Consider the following 15,577-nt stretch of genomic DNA (forward strand, 5'->3'; position numbering starts at 1 on the left):
GGTTATTATTGCACGATGAATAGAGAAACTTATTGTATAAAGAGAGATTGAAGCTTATTATTGGGTTGATGAATGGAGGAACTTATTGTATAAAGAGAGATTGAAGCTTATTATTGCACGATGAATAGAGAAACGTATTGTATAAAGACAGATTGAAGCTTATTATTGGGTTAAATGAATGGAGAAACTTATTGTATAAAGACAGATTGAAGGTTATTATTGGGCGATGAATGGAGGAACTTATTGTATAAAGACAGATTGAAGCTTATTATTGGGTTGATGAATGGAGGAACTTATTGTATAAAGACAGATTGAAGCTTATTATTGGGCGATGAATGGAGAAACTTATTGTATAAAGAGAGATTGAAGCTTATTATTGCACGATGAATAGAGAAACGTATTGTATAAAGACAGATTGAAGCTTATTATTGGGTTGATGAATAGAGAAATGTATTGTATCAAGACAGATTGAAGCTTATTATTGGGTTGATGAATAGAGAAATGTATTGTATCAAGACAGATTGAAGCTTATTATTGGGTTGATGAATAGAGAAATGTATTGTATCAAGACAGATTGAAGCTTATTATTGGGTCCATGAATGGAGAAACTTATTGTATAAAGACAGATTGAAGCTTATTATTGGGTTGATGAATGGAGAAACTTATTGTATAAAGACAGATTGAAGCTTATTATTGGGTTGATGAATAGAGAAACTTATTGTATAAGACAGATTGAAGCTTATTATTGGGTCCATGAATGGAGAAACTTATTGTATAAGACAGATTGAAGCTTATTATTGGGTCCATGAATGGAGAAACTTATTGTATAAAGACAGATTGAAGCTTATTATTGGGTTGATGAATGGAGAAACTTATTGTATAAAGAGAGATTGAAGCTTATTATTGGGTTGATGAATGGAGAAACTTATTGTATAAAGACAGATTGAAGCTTATTATTGGGTTGATGAATGGAGAAACTTATTGTATAAAGACAGATTGAAGCTTATTATTGGGTTGATGAATGGAGAAACTTATTGTATAAAGAGAGATTGAAGCTTATTATTGGGTTGATGAATGGAGAAACTTATTGTATAAAGACAGATTGAAGCTTATTATTCGGTTAAATGAATGGAGAAACTTATTGTATAAAGAGAGATCGAAGCTTATTATTGGGTTGATGAATGGAGAAACTTATTGTATAAAGACAGATTGCAGCTTATTATTGGGTCGATGAATGGAGAAACTTATTGTATAAAGAGAGATTGAAGGTTATTATTGGGTCGATGAATGGAGAAACTTATTGTATAAGAAAGATTGAAGCTTATTAATGGGTTGATGAATGGAGAAACTTATTGTATAAAGAGAGATTGAAGCTTATTATTGGGTCGATGAATGGAGAAACTTATTGTATAAAGAGAGATTGAAGGTTATTATTGGGTCGATGAATGGAGAAACTTATTGTATAAGACAGATTGAAGGTTATTATTGGGTTGATGAATGGAGAAACTTATTGTATAAAGACAGATTGAAGCTTATTATTCGGTTAAATGAATGGAGAAACTTATTGTATAAAGAGAGATCGAAGCTTATTATTGGGTTGATGAATGGAGAAACTTATTGTATAAAGAGAGATTGAAGCTTATTATTGGGTCGATGAATGGAGAAACTTATTGTATAAAGAGAGATTGAAGCTTATTATTGGGTCGATGAATGGAGAAACGTATTGTATAAAGACAGATTGAAGCTTATTATTGGGCGATGAATGGAGAAACTTATTGTATAAAGAGAGATTGAAGGTTATTATTGGGTTGATGAACAGAGAAACGTATTGTATAAAGACAGATTGAAGCTTATTATTGGGTTGATGAATGGAGAAACTTATTGTATAAAGAGAGATTGAAGCTTATTATTGGGCGATGAATGGAGAAACTTATTGTATAAAGAGAGATTGAAGGTTATTATTGGGCGATGAATGGAGAAACTTATTGTATAAGACAGATTGAAGCTTATTATTGGGTTGATGAATGGAGAAACTTATTGTATAAAGAGAGATTGAAGCTTATTATTGGGCGATGAATGGAGAAACTTATTGTATAAAGAGAGATTGAAGCTTATTATTGGGCGATGAATGGAGAAACTTATTGTATAAAGACAGATTGAAGCTTATTATTGGGCGATGAATGGAGAAACTTATTGTATAAAGAGAGATTGAAGCTTATTATTGGGTCGATGAATGGAGAAACGTATTGTATAAAGACAGATTGAAGCTTATTATTGGGCGATGAATGGAGAAACTTATTGTATAAAGAGAGATTGAAGGTTATTATTGGGTCGATGAATGGAGAAACGTATTGTATAAAGACAGATTGAAGCTTATTATTGGGTTGATGAATGGAGAAACTTATTGTATAAAGAGAGATTGAAGCTTATTATTGGGTCGATGAATGGAGAAACGTATTGTATAAAGACAGATTGAAGCTTATTATTGGGTCCATGAATGGAGAAACTTATTGTATAAAGAGAGATTGCAGATTATTATTGGGTCGATGAATGGAGAAACTTATTGTATAAAGAGAGATTGAAGCTTATTATTGGGTTGATGAATGGAGAAACTTATTGTATAAGACAGATTGAAGCTTATTATTGGGTTGATGAATGGAGAAACTTATTGTATAAAGACAGATTGAAGCTTATTATTGGGTTGATGAATGGAGAAACTTGGTCATTCAATTTGTACTTTGCCATGATTAATATAGTGAACTTCTTATAACACAACCTGTGGAAGGTTTGAATCTGACATTTCAATGACCATGGATTGTGTTATAAGATGCAGTTGACCGTGTAGTCATTGAAACATCATACTCTAATCTTCAACTGGTTGTGTTATAAGATGAAGGTGACCATGTAGTCATTGAAACGTCACACTCTAATCTTCAACTGGTTGTGTTATAAGATGAAGGTGACCGTGTAGTCATTGAAACATCATGCTCTAATCTTCAACTGGTTGTGTTATAAGATGAAGGTGACCGTGTAGTCATTGAAACGTCACACTCTAATCTTCTACTAATTGTGTTATAAGGACTTCTATTCTATTGACATTACTAACTTGAAGAAAATGTTAAGAAATTTGCCATGATTTGCTTTTTATTTTGCTGTTTGCTATGTTGATAAAAACACAGGATCATAAATTTTGTACCTGATCTTATAAATGTGTAATTCTGATTTTAGAACCAATACTATTCTGGCTCCAATCTATTGCTACGTACTCTGAGTGTAATGGACAGTGTAAGGGACCCCCTGTCATCCTGATAGGTACTCATACAGACAAGATGGAGGGCACAGTGAGTATGATATGAGTATTTATAGGTTATCATACAGACAAGATGGAGGGCACAGTGAGTATGATATGAGTATTGATAGGTTATCATACAGACAAGAAGGAGGGCACAGTGAGTATAATATGAGTATTTATAGGTACTCATACTGACGAGAAGGAGGGCACAGTGAGTATGATACGAGTATTTATAGGTTATCATACAGACAAGAAGGAGGGGACAGTGAGTATAATATGAGTATTTATAGGTACTCATACTGATGAGAAGGAGGACACAGTGAGTATGATGTGAGTATTTATAGGTTATCATACAGACAAGATGGAGGGCACAGTGAGTATAATTTGAGTATATATAGGTACTCATACAGACAAGATGGAGGGCACAGTGAGTATAATATGAGTATTTATAGGTTATCATACAGACAAGATGGAGGGCACACTGAGTATGATATGAGTATTTATAGGTTATCATACAGACAAGATGGAGGGCACACTGAGTATGATATGAGTATTTATAGGTTATCATACAGACAAGATGGAGGGCACACTGAGTATGATATGAGTATTTATAGGTTATCATACAGACAAGATGGAGGGCACACTGAGTATGATATGAGTATTTATAGGTTATCATACAGACAAGATGGAGGGCACACTGAGAATGATATGAGTATTTATAGGTTATCATACAGACAAGATGGAGGGCACACTGAGTATGATATGAGTATTTATAGGTTATCATACAGATAAGATGGAGGGCACACTGAGTATGATATGAGTATTTATAGGTTATCATACAGACAAGATGGAGGGCACACTGAGTATGATATGAGTATTTATAGGTTATCATACAGACAAGATGGAGGGCACACTGAGTATGATATGAGTATTTATAGGTAATCATACAGACAAGATGGAGGGCACACTGAGTATAATAATAGTGTTGTTTTTAAATGATTGTATTTTTCACAATTCTGTTTGTTAAAATCACAAAAAATTAATCCCGTTTTAGATTTAAAAGTGAATCCTTGATGACATTGAAGCTATTATATCAAATTATATAGCTAAATTTCTTGGGCCCAGTGAAAGTTATAAGATTCTTTCTTCAAGTTTTAGTTTGATTTTAGAAATTTGAACAATAAAAAATCCACGATCTTTATCAACAATCATAAACTGAAACATTAGATTTCTTCTCTCATATTAAGGTCACTTTTACCCTAATCAAAAATCATTGCTGAGATGAAGTATCACAAAACTGAAATCACTTGTTTGCTTGAAAACCAAGAAAAAAGGGGAAAAAAACAATCTAAAACCTTGATTTTACATGATAGCTAGAGTGTTACAACACTGTAAAATTTGAGGTATTTCAATTTCAGGAGGAAGAAAAAGAACGTGAATTTGAAAGAATTTGCGCCGAAATCACTTCTCTTGATATTGTTAAACCAATCAGAGGCCAGATTATGAACTACTTTTGTGTCGATAACAGCAATGCAAGTGACACCAAGTTTGATGACGTCCTTGATGCTGTTATAGAAGCTGCCAAATATCAATCACAATGGAAGAGAGATATTCCTACAAAATGGCTGGCACTGGAGCGGGAAATCATGAAGGTGAAGAAACACAAAGTTAAAACGTTTCAAGATATTGTGAATTTAGATGAGAAGATGGAAGTACCAATAGGAGATGAAGACGAAATCCGAATGTTTTTAAGGTGAGATCTGCTAATGCCTCTGTCATCTTGATTTATTTCTGAGGTGACAATTGCTATAGGTGTATAACAATTATAATTTAGTAATGTCTGTAGTTGTATTGCTATGATTATGACCTAGAGGTAAAAACTGCTTGATGTAGTTTGTCAATCCTCTTAGAATTTCTGAAGAGTACACTTTAATATATTGCAGGAGCAACCTGGAAGTGTTTTTCCAATTCTGGACAAGAACATTTATTGCATTTACATGATAAATTGATATGAATCTGATGTTGTGATATTGATACTTTTTGTAGGCTGTCATCATGGAATTGCATGGCATTTCTTCAACGTAATTACTTTTACTATTTGTAATAATTAAATGAAGGAATTTCAATATCCGAAAACAGTTGTTCTTTTATTTTGGTTGGTACATCATGGAAAAGCATGAACATTTAATTAATAAACAAGTTGCTGTTTACAGTGTCTTTGGCATTTTTCATTCCTCTAAGTAATTCTACTCACCTTTCCAGTCAAATAATTACACCGTCATTAATATCCATTATCACGTCACATTCTTGTAATCACAAATTGTCACTTCAGAGATGTCATCTTTTGTAAATATCATCCTGATGATGACCGCATAGCAGTGGAAATATGTCGAGGATGTACCAACCGCAATAAAGGAAAAACTGTTTTTGGGTGTAGAGATTCCTTCATTAAATTATCATATTTATTCAGGATCTCTAGTGATTACTGCATCCATCTAGGAACATTGTCGCTTTCATAGACGTTAGGAGTGTTGGTTTTCCCAAAGCATCATTTTTCTATTAGTTTTTTTTTTATGTAATTCTAGTATCTGCACATGGGGCTAGTGAATGTAGTGGAAGTATTGAATGTTAACACAAGAAAACACAGAGTGCTAGGTTTTAAAAAATAATTATATTGAACTTATATTTCAGCTACTTACATCTGATGGGATACATCATGTATTTTGATGAGGATGTGGGCCTTGACGGTCCTCATCGCTACAAAGATCTGACGATCATCATTGACCCACAGTGGGTCATTTATGCCTTCCGCAGACTCATTACCAATCCCAAAAATATAAAAAGTAAAGGCTGTAACAGAATGGTGATGTGGAACAGATATATAAATGATGGCCTACTCACTACACCACTCATTGATGAATTGTGGAAAAAAGGAAAGATGGACACAGAAGACTTCCTAGCTTATAAAGCAGTACTACTGCCAGTGATGGAAAGGCTTGGACTCATTGCACCCCCTGTGTCCCACAAATCCAAAGCAGATTGTCCAGAAAATTTGAAGTACTATATTGTTCCTAGCATGTTGTCAGATGTCAATGAGAAGTGGGTGAATGACCTTACTGAAGCAGTAGGCTTCCAGAAAACAGCAACATTGCGTTTTACTTTAAAGGATCAATTTATCTCCCTTCCTGTGTTCCATAAACTACTGGCAGTTTGTTTGTCCAGATTTAAGTTGCCACCAAGTCTTGATCTTCCAGAAGGACATGAGTTCAATCAGACAGACTGCATCAAGAAAGGTTTCGGCTGCTTTGAGGTGAATGGAGCTTGGAAAGTCATTTTACATCACAACAACTCAGGCATCAATGTAACGCTATTCACCTATAGCGACAAAGACTCAGTAATCAGAGCTGGAGTTGGAGTTGATGTGCGCATATTCCTTGAAGAAACATTACTGGAAGTGCTAAGACTGCAGGGCCAAAATGCAAAAAATCTCACCTTTGTGTATCACTTAGGCTTAGATATTTTACAGGTACATCAAGCTGGAAAGTTTAGACCTGTGACACAGTTTGACGCCCTTGGCGAAAGTGATACAATGTTTTTAACCGGAGGGAAATACCTAAGGAAAGTGGATTGTTATCCCTGGTTCTGTACCCAGGAGGAGGAGGTAGGTGACAAGTGGTCAAATATAAACTTCCAGTTCTCAAAATTTATTATGCAAGATATTTAAGTGGTCAATTAACTTTGTTTTTAAATTTCTACAAAAATGTTCAGATCAGAATTGAAACTTTATAGAAATCTACTGGTCCAGCTTCAATTTTATTTCCTGAATCATGAGTACATCTCTTATCAAAGCTAATTACACTTAAATATCTTTTGATGGTGACTATGGCATTCTTGTCACTGACACAATCAAGTTTATGTTTACTACTTTTGCTGTCTTTTGAAATTTAGAAAGGAAATTTAAATTCTTTTATTTTTAACCTTTTGTAACTAATATAAAGCCACTATCTAAAGTGGATAGCGTGCTTTAAATTTGTAATTTTTTGTTGAAGTTTATTTTTTGTCAATTTTGCAGGTAGTTTTTATCCACAAAACTTAACCAAAATAAATCAACAAAACTTAACCAAAATAAATCAACAATTGACAAATTAGAAATTTTCACAACATCTTAGTTATGTGTATGGCCCTGAACTTTTCAAATAAAATTTGACAAGGATGGTTTTCACTACATATTACACTTAATCTGTATTCTGTATATATACATACAGTTTATACCCCATCTGGGCCTCCTCAACATGAAGGATACCAAAAGGGGAAATTAGATTATATTTTGCTTCGAAATGCTACTCCTTTTTAATGCCTGGATACATTTCAACCAAATTTGATCTGAAACATCATTGAGGGTGGAGAATTATTTCTTAAATTCAGAAAGATGATCAAACTACAAGAGACTTAGGGCTGGGATCCAAATGGGAAGTATCAATATCATGCTTTAAAAGTTACTCTTCCTTAATGTTTGAATGGATTCAACCCAAATGTGGTCTGAAATATCATTGTTGGTAGGGAATCATTTCTTAAATTCAGAAAATCCCTAGAAGCTTGGGGACTGTGTCTCAAATGGGGAAGTTAGTCAAAGTTCCTTCAAAATGCTACTTTTCCTTCATGCATGGATGGATTTCAATCAAATTTTGCCTTAAACATCAGTAAAGGTTGGCAATAAATGATTAAATTCCGCAGGTTGATATGACCCCTAGAGAATTAGGGGTTTTGATGCCTAATGGGGAAGTTAGCCAATGTCTTGCTTCAAAATGGCACTCTTCATTAATGGTTGAATCAATGGATTTATACCAAATGATACATCTGAAAAAACTTTGTGGGATCTCATCAGATTTGCAAGACCATCTGCAATTCTGTGGTTTGTCTATCCATTTATTGATTATCAGAAGACCATTAAGGACCATGGCCCTTTTGTTGAGCATAGTGTTGATTATTTCCCACTGGAAATAACTTTACAAGAACTGTCAGTATAGGATGACAGTTTTCATGGCTTACTATCATCAATATCACCATTTCTTTTTCATGACAATTGAAATCCACTTACCTTTTATCCTTCATATTCAATATTGCTTATCTCGGGTGAACATCAAGGCAGCTAGGCCTCTTGTTAGTTGTGCATTGGAAAAATATTTAATAAATGTTTATACATTTGATTAAGGCAAAATCGAGATGAACGACTCAAATACTTTTTGTATATTAACCTAAGTGGAGTTTACAAGGTCAAATAACAAAGAGATATTCATAATCTTCAGGCATCATTCTTTGAAAAAAAAAAAGACTGTAAACTGGTTTATATACGTAATCAAGAACTTTGTTTATTCTCATTTACAGGGAGAGCCTATCCCAGTTGCATGTAAGTAAGATTTCTGACCATATATTCTTCAATAATTTGTTGGTACATGAAAATTTCATTGTTATTCAGTTAGCCTCCAAACTTGCTGTTAAGTGTAGATCAGTTTTGTTATTCTTTATTGATTCAATATCACCCCAAATGTAACAATTTCTGTTGAACTATGATTTATTTTTGCTTTTTCAGGTCACCAGAGACAAAGTCTTATGGTGACCTTTTGTGATGCACCTTTATCCTGCGTCATCTGTATGTAAACTTTTTACATTTCTGACTTCTTTTGGAAAACTCCTGAATTGATTTCAGTGAAAGTTAGCAGGATCCTTCCATGACCAAAAGTGAACAAAATTGTAAATGTAGGGGCCTGAGGGGCAGGGCAAAGAAGGTTTAAATTGACTGAAATTTCAATAATCTTCTTTCCAATGGTATAATGAAAAAGTTTCTGTTGGAAACTGATCAAACTTAGAATAGTTAGAAGAGAATGACAGTTTGTTGCTATGCACATATTGACCCTGACTGACCCTCAGGGACTGATAAACAGGGCCACAAAAGGTGTGATTGGCTGAAATTTCAAAAAAATCTCAATGCCCCAATATGGTATAATCATATACTCTTCATGTATAGAAAGGTCTTAAGTTGTTTTACCAAAATTGTGAATTTCACGATCATTTCTCCCTGGGGAGAAGGTTGACTTGGATATTTTCTGTTGGATATATAATAAATTTGTTAGTATAGAATGACAGTTTGATGTCATGCACATACTGTCTCTGACAGACTCCCAGGGGCTAAATGGCATGGCCAAAAAGGGTCATATTTACTGAAATTTTAAACATCTTCTAAATATCCAAATAGGATAAAATGAAATACTGTTCATGGATGGAAGGGACTTAAGGTGCTTTACCACAAATATAAATTTTCTGCCCCAAGGTCTGTCCTATTTTTCCTGGGGAGGGAGTAAAGTTTACTATAGTTTATATATATATATAAATAACATTTTTGAGCATAATTTGTAAATTTTTTATCGGGAATAGATTAAACTTGGTTTGAAGTCTTAGTATAGGATGACAGCTTAATTTTATGTGCATATTGACTCTTGCTGACACCTAGGGGCTGATGGTTGGTGCTAGAAAGGGTCAAATTGAAGGAAATCTTTTTTTGTCACAACCTAAATATGGTAGAATAAGATATTCTTCATGGATGGAAGGGTCTTTGCATGTCTTTCTCTGGCTGACTCCATGGGGCTGATTGGCGTTGCCAAAAAGGGTGCGACTGACTGAAATTTCAAAACTCTTCTAAATACACAGATAGAGTGGAATCAAATACTCTTCATGGATGGATTGGTCTGAAAATAACACTTCTGTCTGTGTACAAATATCATTTCTAATTTTCTCTTCTCTATACTTCACATTCATTCCAAAGTTTTCAGTGTGAGAGTTCACTCAGGTGACTGTTTAGGCCTCTGGGCCTCTTGTGAAGCTCACTTGGCAGAGTCCTTCACCTGTCATCTGCCACATATTAAGAGAGGTCATCCTTCGTTGACCATATCTGTTTTAGGACATAAGCAATTATACAAAACCAAACCAGTGTGGAATTATGTACATGTATGAGTAGCTCATTACACACTGTGTTGTATTTTGATCTATATGTGCTCTATTCATATCAGCTTTATTGTGTCCAATAGATTTCCTGCCTTCACATCGTCAGAATCTTGTTCCCGAAGAAATCCACCTGGCAAGGATCAGTAAATGTATCTGCCTCAGAGGTGAGGTTGGCAAGGAGCACTTTGGTTTGGAGTTGGGGCTGCAGAGACATCATATCTGCAACATCCAGGCGGAGTACACAGGAGATGCTGAACAGATATACCAGATATTGGTGAAGTGGAAGACCTTAAATAGGAAAGGCAGGATTAGTGACATAATCAAGGCTATGAGAAAACTCGATATAGATCGTAAATTTTTCTGCCAAAAAGGGAGAGTGTTTGACTGACAGTTTACCAACCCATGGTTAAATAACACAAGTTTACTGACTTTATTGTCCACAATTGTGTAATACTTCCAGTCCAACAAAGAGAAAACATTGCTGTACAATTCACTCATAGCTGACCAAGATCATGCAGTGCTGATGTACAATTCAACCATAGCTGACCAAGATCATGCAGTGTTGTTGTACAATTCAACCATAGCTGACCAAGATCAAGCAGTGTTGTTGTACAAGTCTCCCATAGCTGAACAAGATAATGCAGTGTTGTTGTACAATTCACTCATAGCTGACCAAGATCATGCAGTGTTGTACAATTCACCCATAGCTGACCAAGATAATGCAGTGTTGTTGTACAATTCAACCATAGCTGACCAAGATCATGCAGTGTTGTTGTACAAGTCACCCATAGCTGACCAAGATCATGCAGTGTTGTTGTACAATTCACTCATAGCTGAACAAGATAATGCAGTGTTGTTGTACAATTCAACCATAGCTGACCAAGATCAAGCAGTGTTGTTGTACAATTCAACCATAGCTGACCAAGATCATGCAGTGTTGTTGTACAATTCACTCATAGCTGAACAAGATCATACAGTGTTGTTGTACAAGTCACCCATAGCTGACTGTGATCATGCAGTGTTGTTGTACAATTCACTCATAGCTGAACAAGATCATGCAGTGTTGTTGTACAATTCACTCATAGCTGACAGGAATTACATCTTATTATTTCACTGATCACCAATTGATGACTGTAGTAACAGGTTCTGACAAGACTTATCAGTCACAATAAGTGTTTTAACATGTTTGTACTGATTGTGGGGTTTAAAACAGATAACACTGTATCTGTTAATACAACTTACTAAACAACAGTTCTACAATTTGATACAGTGATCCACACAAGTGTTAATATGATGGGCAGTGCAGTGATATCTTCACATGCCAACATAACATTGCTGTCCTATACGGACCCCAAATATACAGGATGAATTGATATGTATAGCAATATTATGTTATTTCTCACCTGTTGTGTGCGACATTTAGCGTGGAAGAGTAAGGCTGAATAAGGTATCTGCCTCAGACTAGTAGAGTTTGGAAACTGATAACCTTTAACCTTCATGATAAGGTCATGAATTGGTTACAGAATTTGTTTTGTACAGCTGTAGTGTAACAACAGGATTTATTTGTATAACTGAAGGAGGAATAAGTTTTGAAATATTCATGCCTACAAAGCTCTGTATTACAATGGAGTTTCATGTAAGTACCCCTGAAAAGGGAAGTCAGAGTCAATTTATAATGTAAATTGTGTACATAATGTTTGTCTTCTGATGCTGTAAAGGGTATCCATTAGACTGTATATAAACTTTTAAAGAAATCGCTGAGTAACATATTTAAACAGAATATACATACTCTGCTTTTCATTTATAAGCCCACCATCATCAGATGGTGGGTTAATTCAAATCGCCCTATGTCTGTGGTTCGTCCGTCTGTAAACAATTTATCTTGTTACTATTTGTTGAAGTACTAGATGTAGGTTTCCACTGGTCCTTAGTTGTGCCAGTTTGATTTTCATTCTGATCAGAAACACAGAATGGCCAACTGGTGGCCTTGAATTTTTACAGTAAAGATTGTTATGACCATTTTTTGAAGTACAAGATAGATATCTTTCAAATTTCATGTGTAGATTCCCTTTGGTCCCTAGTTAGGCCAGTTTGACTTTCGGATTGGACAGAAAATCAATTTTGCTTAGTAAAGTTTGTTATCATTTTTTCTTTACAAGTATTCTGAGGGTCTCTCTCAAATCTTATATGTATTTTCTCCTTGGTCCCTAGTTGTGCCCGTGATTTTGAGACTGATCAGAAAAACAAATGGTCGACAGTAGGTCATTTTTGATGTCATCTAGAAAAGAAAAAGAAAAAATTGGCTGTTTCTTATGAAGTACTGAATGGATTTCTCTTGTATTTCATCTGTAAATTTCTCTTGGTCCCTCGATTTACCCCTTTGATTTTGAGACTGATCAGAAAAAACAAAACGGCTTCCTGGCAACTATCATGGATTTGGTGGTTAAAGATTACTAACACAATATATGCAAAAGAGTGTTCTGATCATTATGAGCAAAAACATAGGAAAGAAGAGAAAAGATCCAACTTTCAAAATATCAAATAAAGATAAAGCAATGGAGGGCACCATGGTCACTTTGTGATCTCTGGTTGTTTGTTTTCTTCATTCATGTGATATTATAGTCTATGGAAGAACTTTTTACATTTAAACAGTTGCTCTACACTGTTAATGAGTAAACAATCTTAAATGAAATTACATTTCAGGTGAGATGTTATGGAATGAGATTTAACTTGTTTTATTTTTGCAAGCCTTAGCAAGCTAAAATAAAAAATATAAGAAGAGTTTCATAAAATCTCATATGAAATGAAAACAAAGTACTTTTTATCACATAATCAGAAAAGTTACATTAAGACCAGTTGTCAAATGTGAAGGACAAAATCAAATGGAGGCAGCCATTTTGTTGTGCCATTTTCAGTTCATGATGTAACATTAATGTTCATATTATGACATCACGATAAATTTCTGACTGGTGAAGCTGATAGAAAACCCACAGGGGTAAATTACATTATTGATATATATCTAAAGTTATTTCATGGATAATTTCAGTGGATTAACAGTACATTATGTCATTTATAGACATTCTTTAAATCAGAATCATAGCATAAATTATCTTAATCAGCAAGGGCTTTGCTTGTTATTAAATTCTCTTTAATATCACCAGCAGTTAAGGACAACTGAATTGGTTTTTGTTTATGAAACATTGGCCAAGGAATGTGGGGCCCAATAGGGTGAGTAAATTGAGATATCTCATTGGTTGGAATGTGGGGCCCAATAGGGGAGTAAATTGAGATATTTCATTGGTAGGAATATGGGGCCCAATAGGGTGAGTAAATTGAGATATCTCATTGGTAGGAATGTGATGCCCAATAGGGTGAGTAAATTGAGATATCTCATTGGTAGGAATGTGGGGCCCAATAAGGTGAGTAAATTGAGATATCTCGTTGGTAGAAATGTTATGCCCAATAGGGTGAGTAAATTGAGATATCTCATTGGTAGGAATGTGGGGCCCAATAGGGTGAGTGAATTGAGATATCTCATTGGTAGGAATGTGATGCCCAATAGGGTGAGTAAATTGAGATATCTCATTGGTAGAAATGTGGGGCCCAATAGGGTGAGTAAATTGAGATATCTCATTGGTAGGAATGTTATGCCCAATAGGGTGAGTAAATTGAGATATCTCATTGGTAGGAATGTGGGGCCCAATAGGGTGAGTAAATTGAGATATCTCATTAGTAGGAATGTGATGCCCAATAGGGTGAATAAATTGAGATATCTCATTGGTAGAAATGTGGGGCCCAATAGGGTGAGTAAATTGAGATATCTCATTGGTAGGAATGTGGGGCCCAATAGGGTGAGTAAATTGATATATCTCATTGGTAGGAATGTGGGGCCCAATAGGGTGAGTAAATTGAGATATCTCATTGGTAGGAATGTGGGGCCCAATAGGGTGAGTAAATTGAGATATCTCATTGGTAGGATTGTTATGCCCAATAGGGTGAGTAAATTGAGATATCTCATTGGTAGGAATGTGGGGCCCAATAGGGTGAGTAAATTGAGATATCTCATTGGTAGGAATGTGGGGCCCAATAGGGTGAGTAAATTGAGATATCTCATAGGATCAGAAGTTAGGGCCCAATTTGAAGTGTAAATAGAAATGTCTCATTTGAGGAGATGAGTGGCCCAATAAATCAGGAATGTATATGTCCATGCACTATTAGAATACGTATATGTTGATTTATTGATCTATAGTTCTCAAAATCACCAAATCAAGTGTTCAGGAAAAAAAGAAACCAAGAATATTTAGCTCCATGAATATGTCATTTTACAGTATAATGTATACTAATTGTAATAGATTTAATAATATTACATGGTAGATTCTGTTTTACAGCATTTTCTGCATCAGTGCCATTTAAGAATATAAATAAAAATCACTATTAGAAGGAACTGATTTAAATAAGCAGTTAACAAGAGTTCTGTGATGATTTTTATGATATGATGGGCTCGGATAACAAATAAAAAGAGAGTATGCCAGCTCCTATATATTCGTCAATATGATATTGTTTACAGCTGTCGGATCATCAAACTGTGACTAAACTTTATACGTTTGATCAGCACTTACGTACTATAACATTGTTATAGTACAATAACCTTGAAGGAAATCCTATTATTTCTAGGTCTACAATCTTTACATCTTAACATTAACACTTTTATGGAGAAAAGTAAACGTGGTAAGGTCCTAACACATGTCTTCAAATAGGAGAAAAATAAGATGAAATATGATGGGAGGAAGACTTTTATCAAACAAATACTAATTTGTTCAGATTAATGCAGCAACTTATGGATGTGTCTTTGAGGTTGGAATGTCATCCTACTGTTGTAACTACAGGTATTTGATGTCATTATCTATAGGAACAGAGGTTGGAATGTCATCCTACTGTTGTAACTATAGGTATTTGATATCAATATATATAAGCATTTAATGAATAGAGGCTATATTGTTATTATTATACTAGTTGAATTTTTGTTTCTATTAATTCATTATGTGATATGAGTAAAACATGATCACGAAGATGTAATCATTTATAATAAATTATGAAGTATGAAGACTTTGTTTTGTTTTTGATGTCGGTCAACAAAACCTTGGTTAACACAAGTTCTTATTTGATGAAATTTTGATAAGACATTTCAAGACAAGAGCTAGGTTTAACATTGAGCAGAATATGTACATAATCTATTATTTCGCTTATTACAGGTGTCATACACTACGTATGTCAGTGCTAGTACGC

At 34.6% G+C, this 15,577-nt stretch overlaps 1 protein-coding gene across 1 annotated transcript in view; it reads left to right on the plus strand.

Moving 5' to 3' along the window:
* Positions 1–15,355, plus strand: part of LOC132559926 (uncharacterized) — a 47,705-nt gene extending 32,350 nt beyond the window's left edge. Inside the window, exons 19-23 of the mRNA XM_060224558.1 lie at positions 3,229–3,341; positions 4,711–5,045; positions 5,984–6,953; positions 8,678–8,699; positions 10,375–15,355. Of these exons, the coding sequence (XP_060080541.1) occupies positions 3,229–3,341; positions 4,711–5,045; positions 5,984–6,953; positions 8,678–8,699; positions 10,375–10,679 (1,745 nt within the window). The 3' untranslated portion in view covers positions 10,680–15,355. The remainder of the gene's footprint in view (positions 1–3,228; positions 3,342–4,710; positions 5,046–5,983; positions 6,954–8,677; positions 8,700–10,374) is intronic.
* Positions 15,356–15,577: the final 222 nt, after the last annotated feature.

Source organism: Ylistrum balloti, unplaced genomic scaffold (assembly GCF_031769215.1).
Source record: "Ylistrum balloti isolate Yb309-2 unplaced genomic scaffold, AGI_CSIRO_Ybal_v1 Utg370998, whole genome shotgun sequence".
Lineage (NCBI taxonomy): Eukaryota > Metazoa > Mollusca > Bivalvia > Pectinida > Pectinidae > Ylistrum > Ylistrum balloti.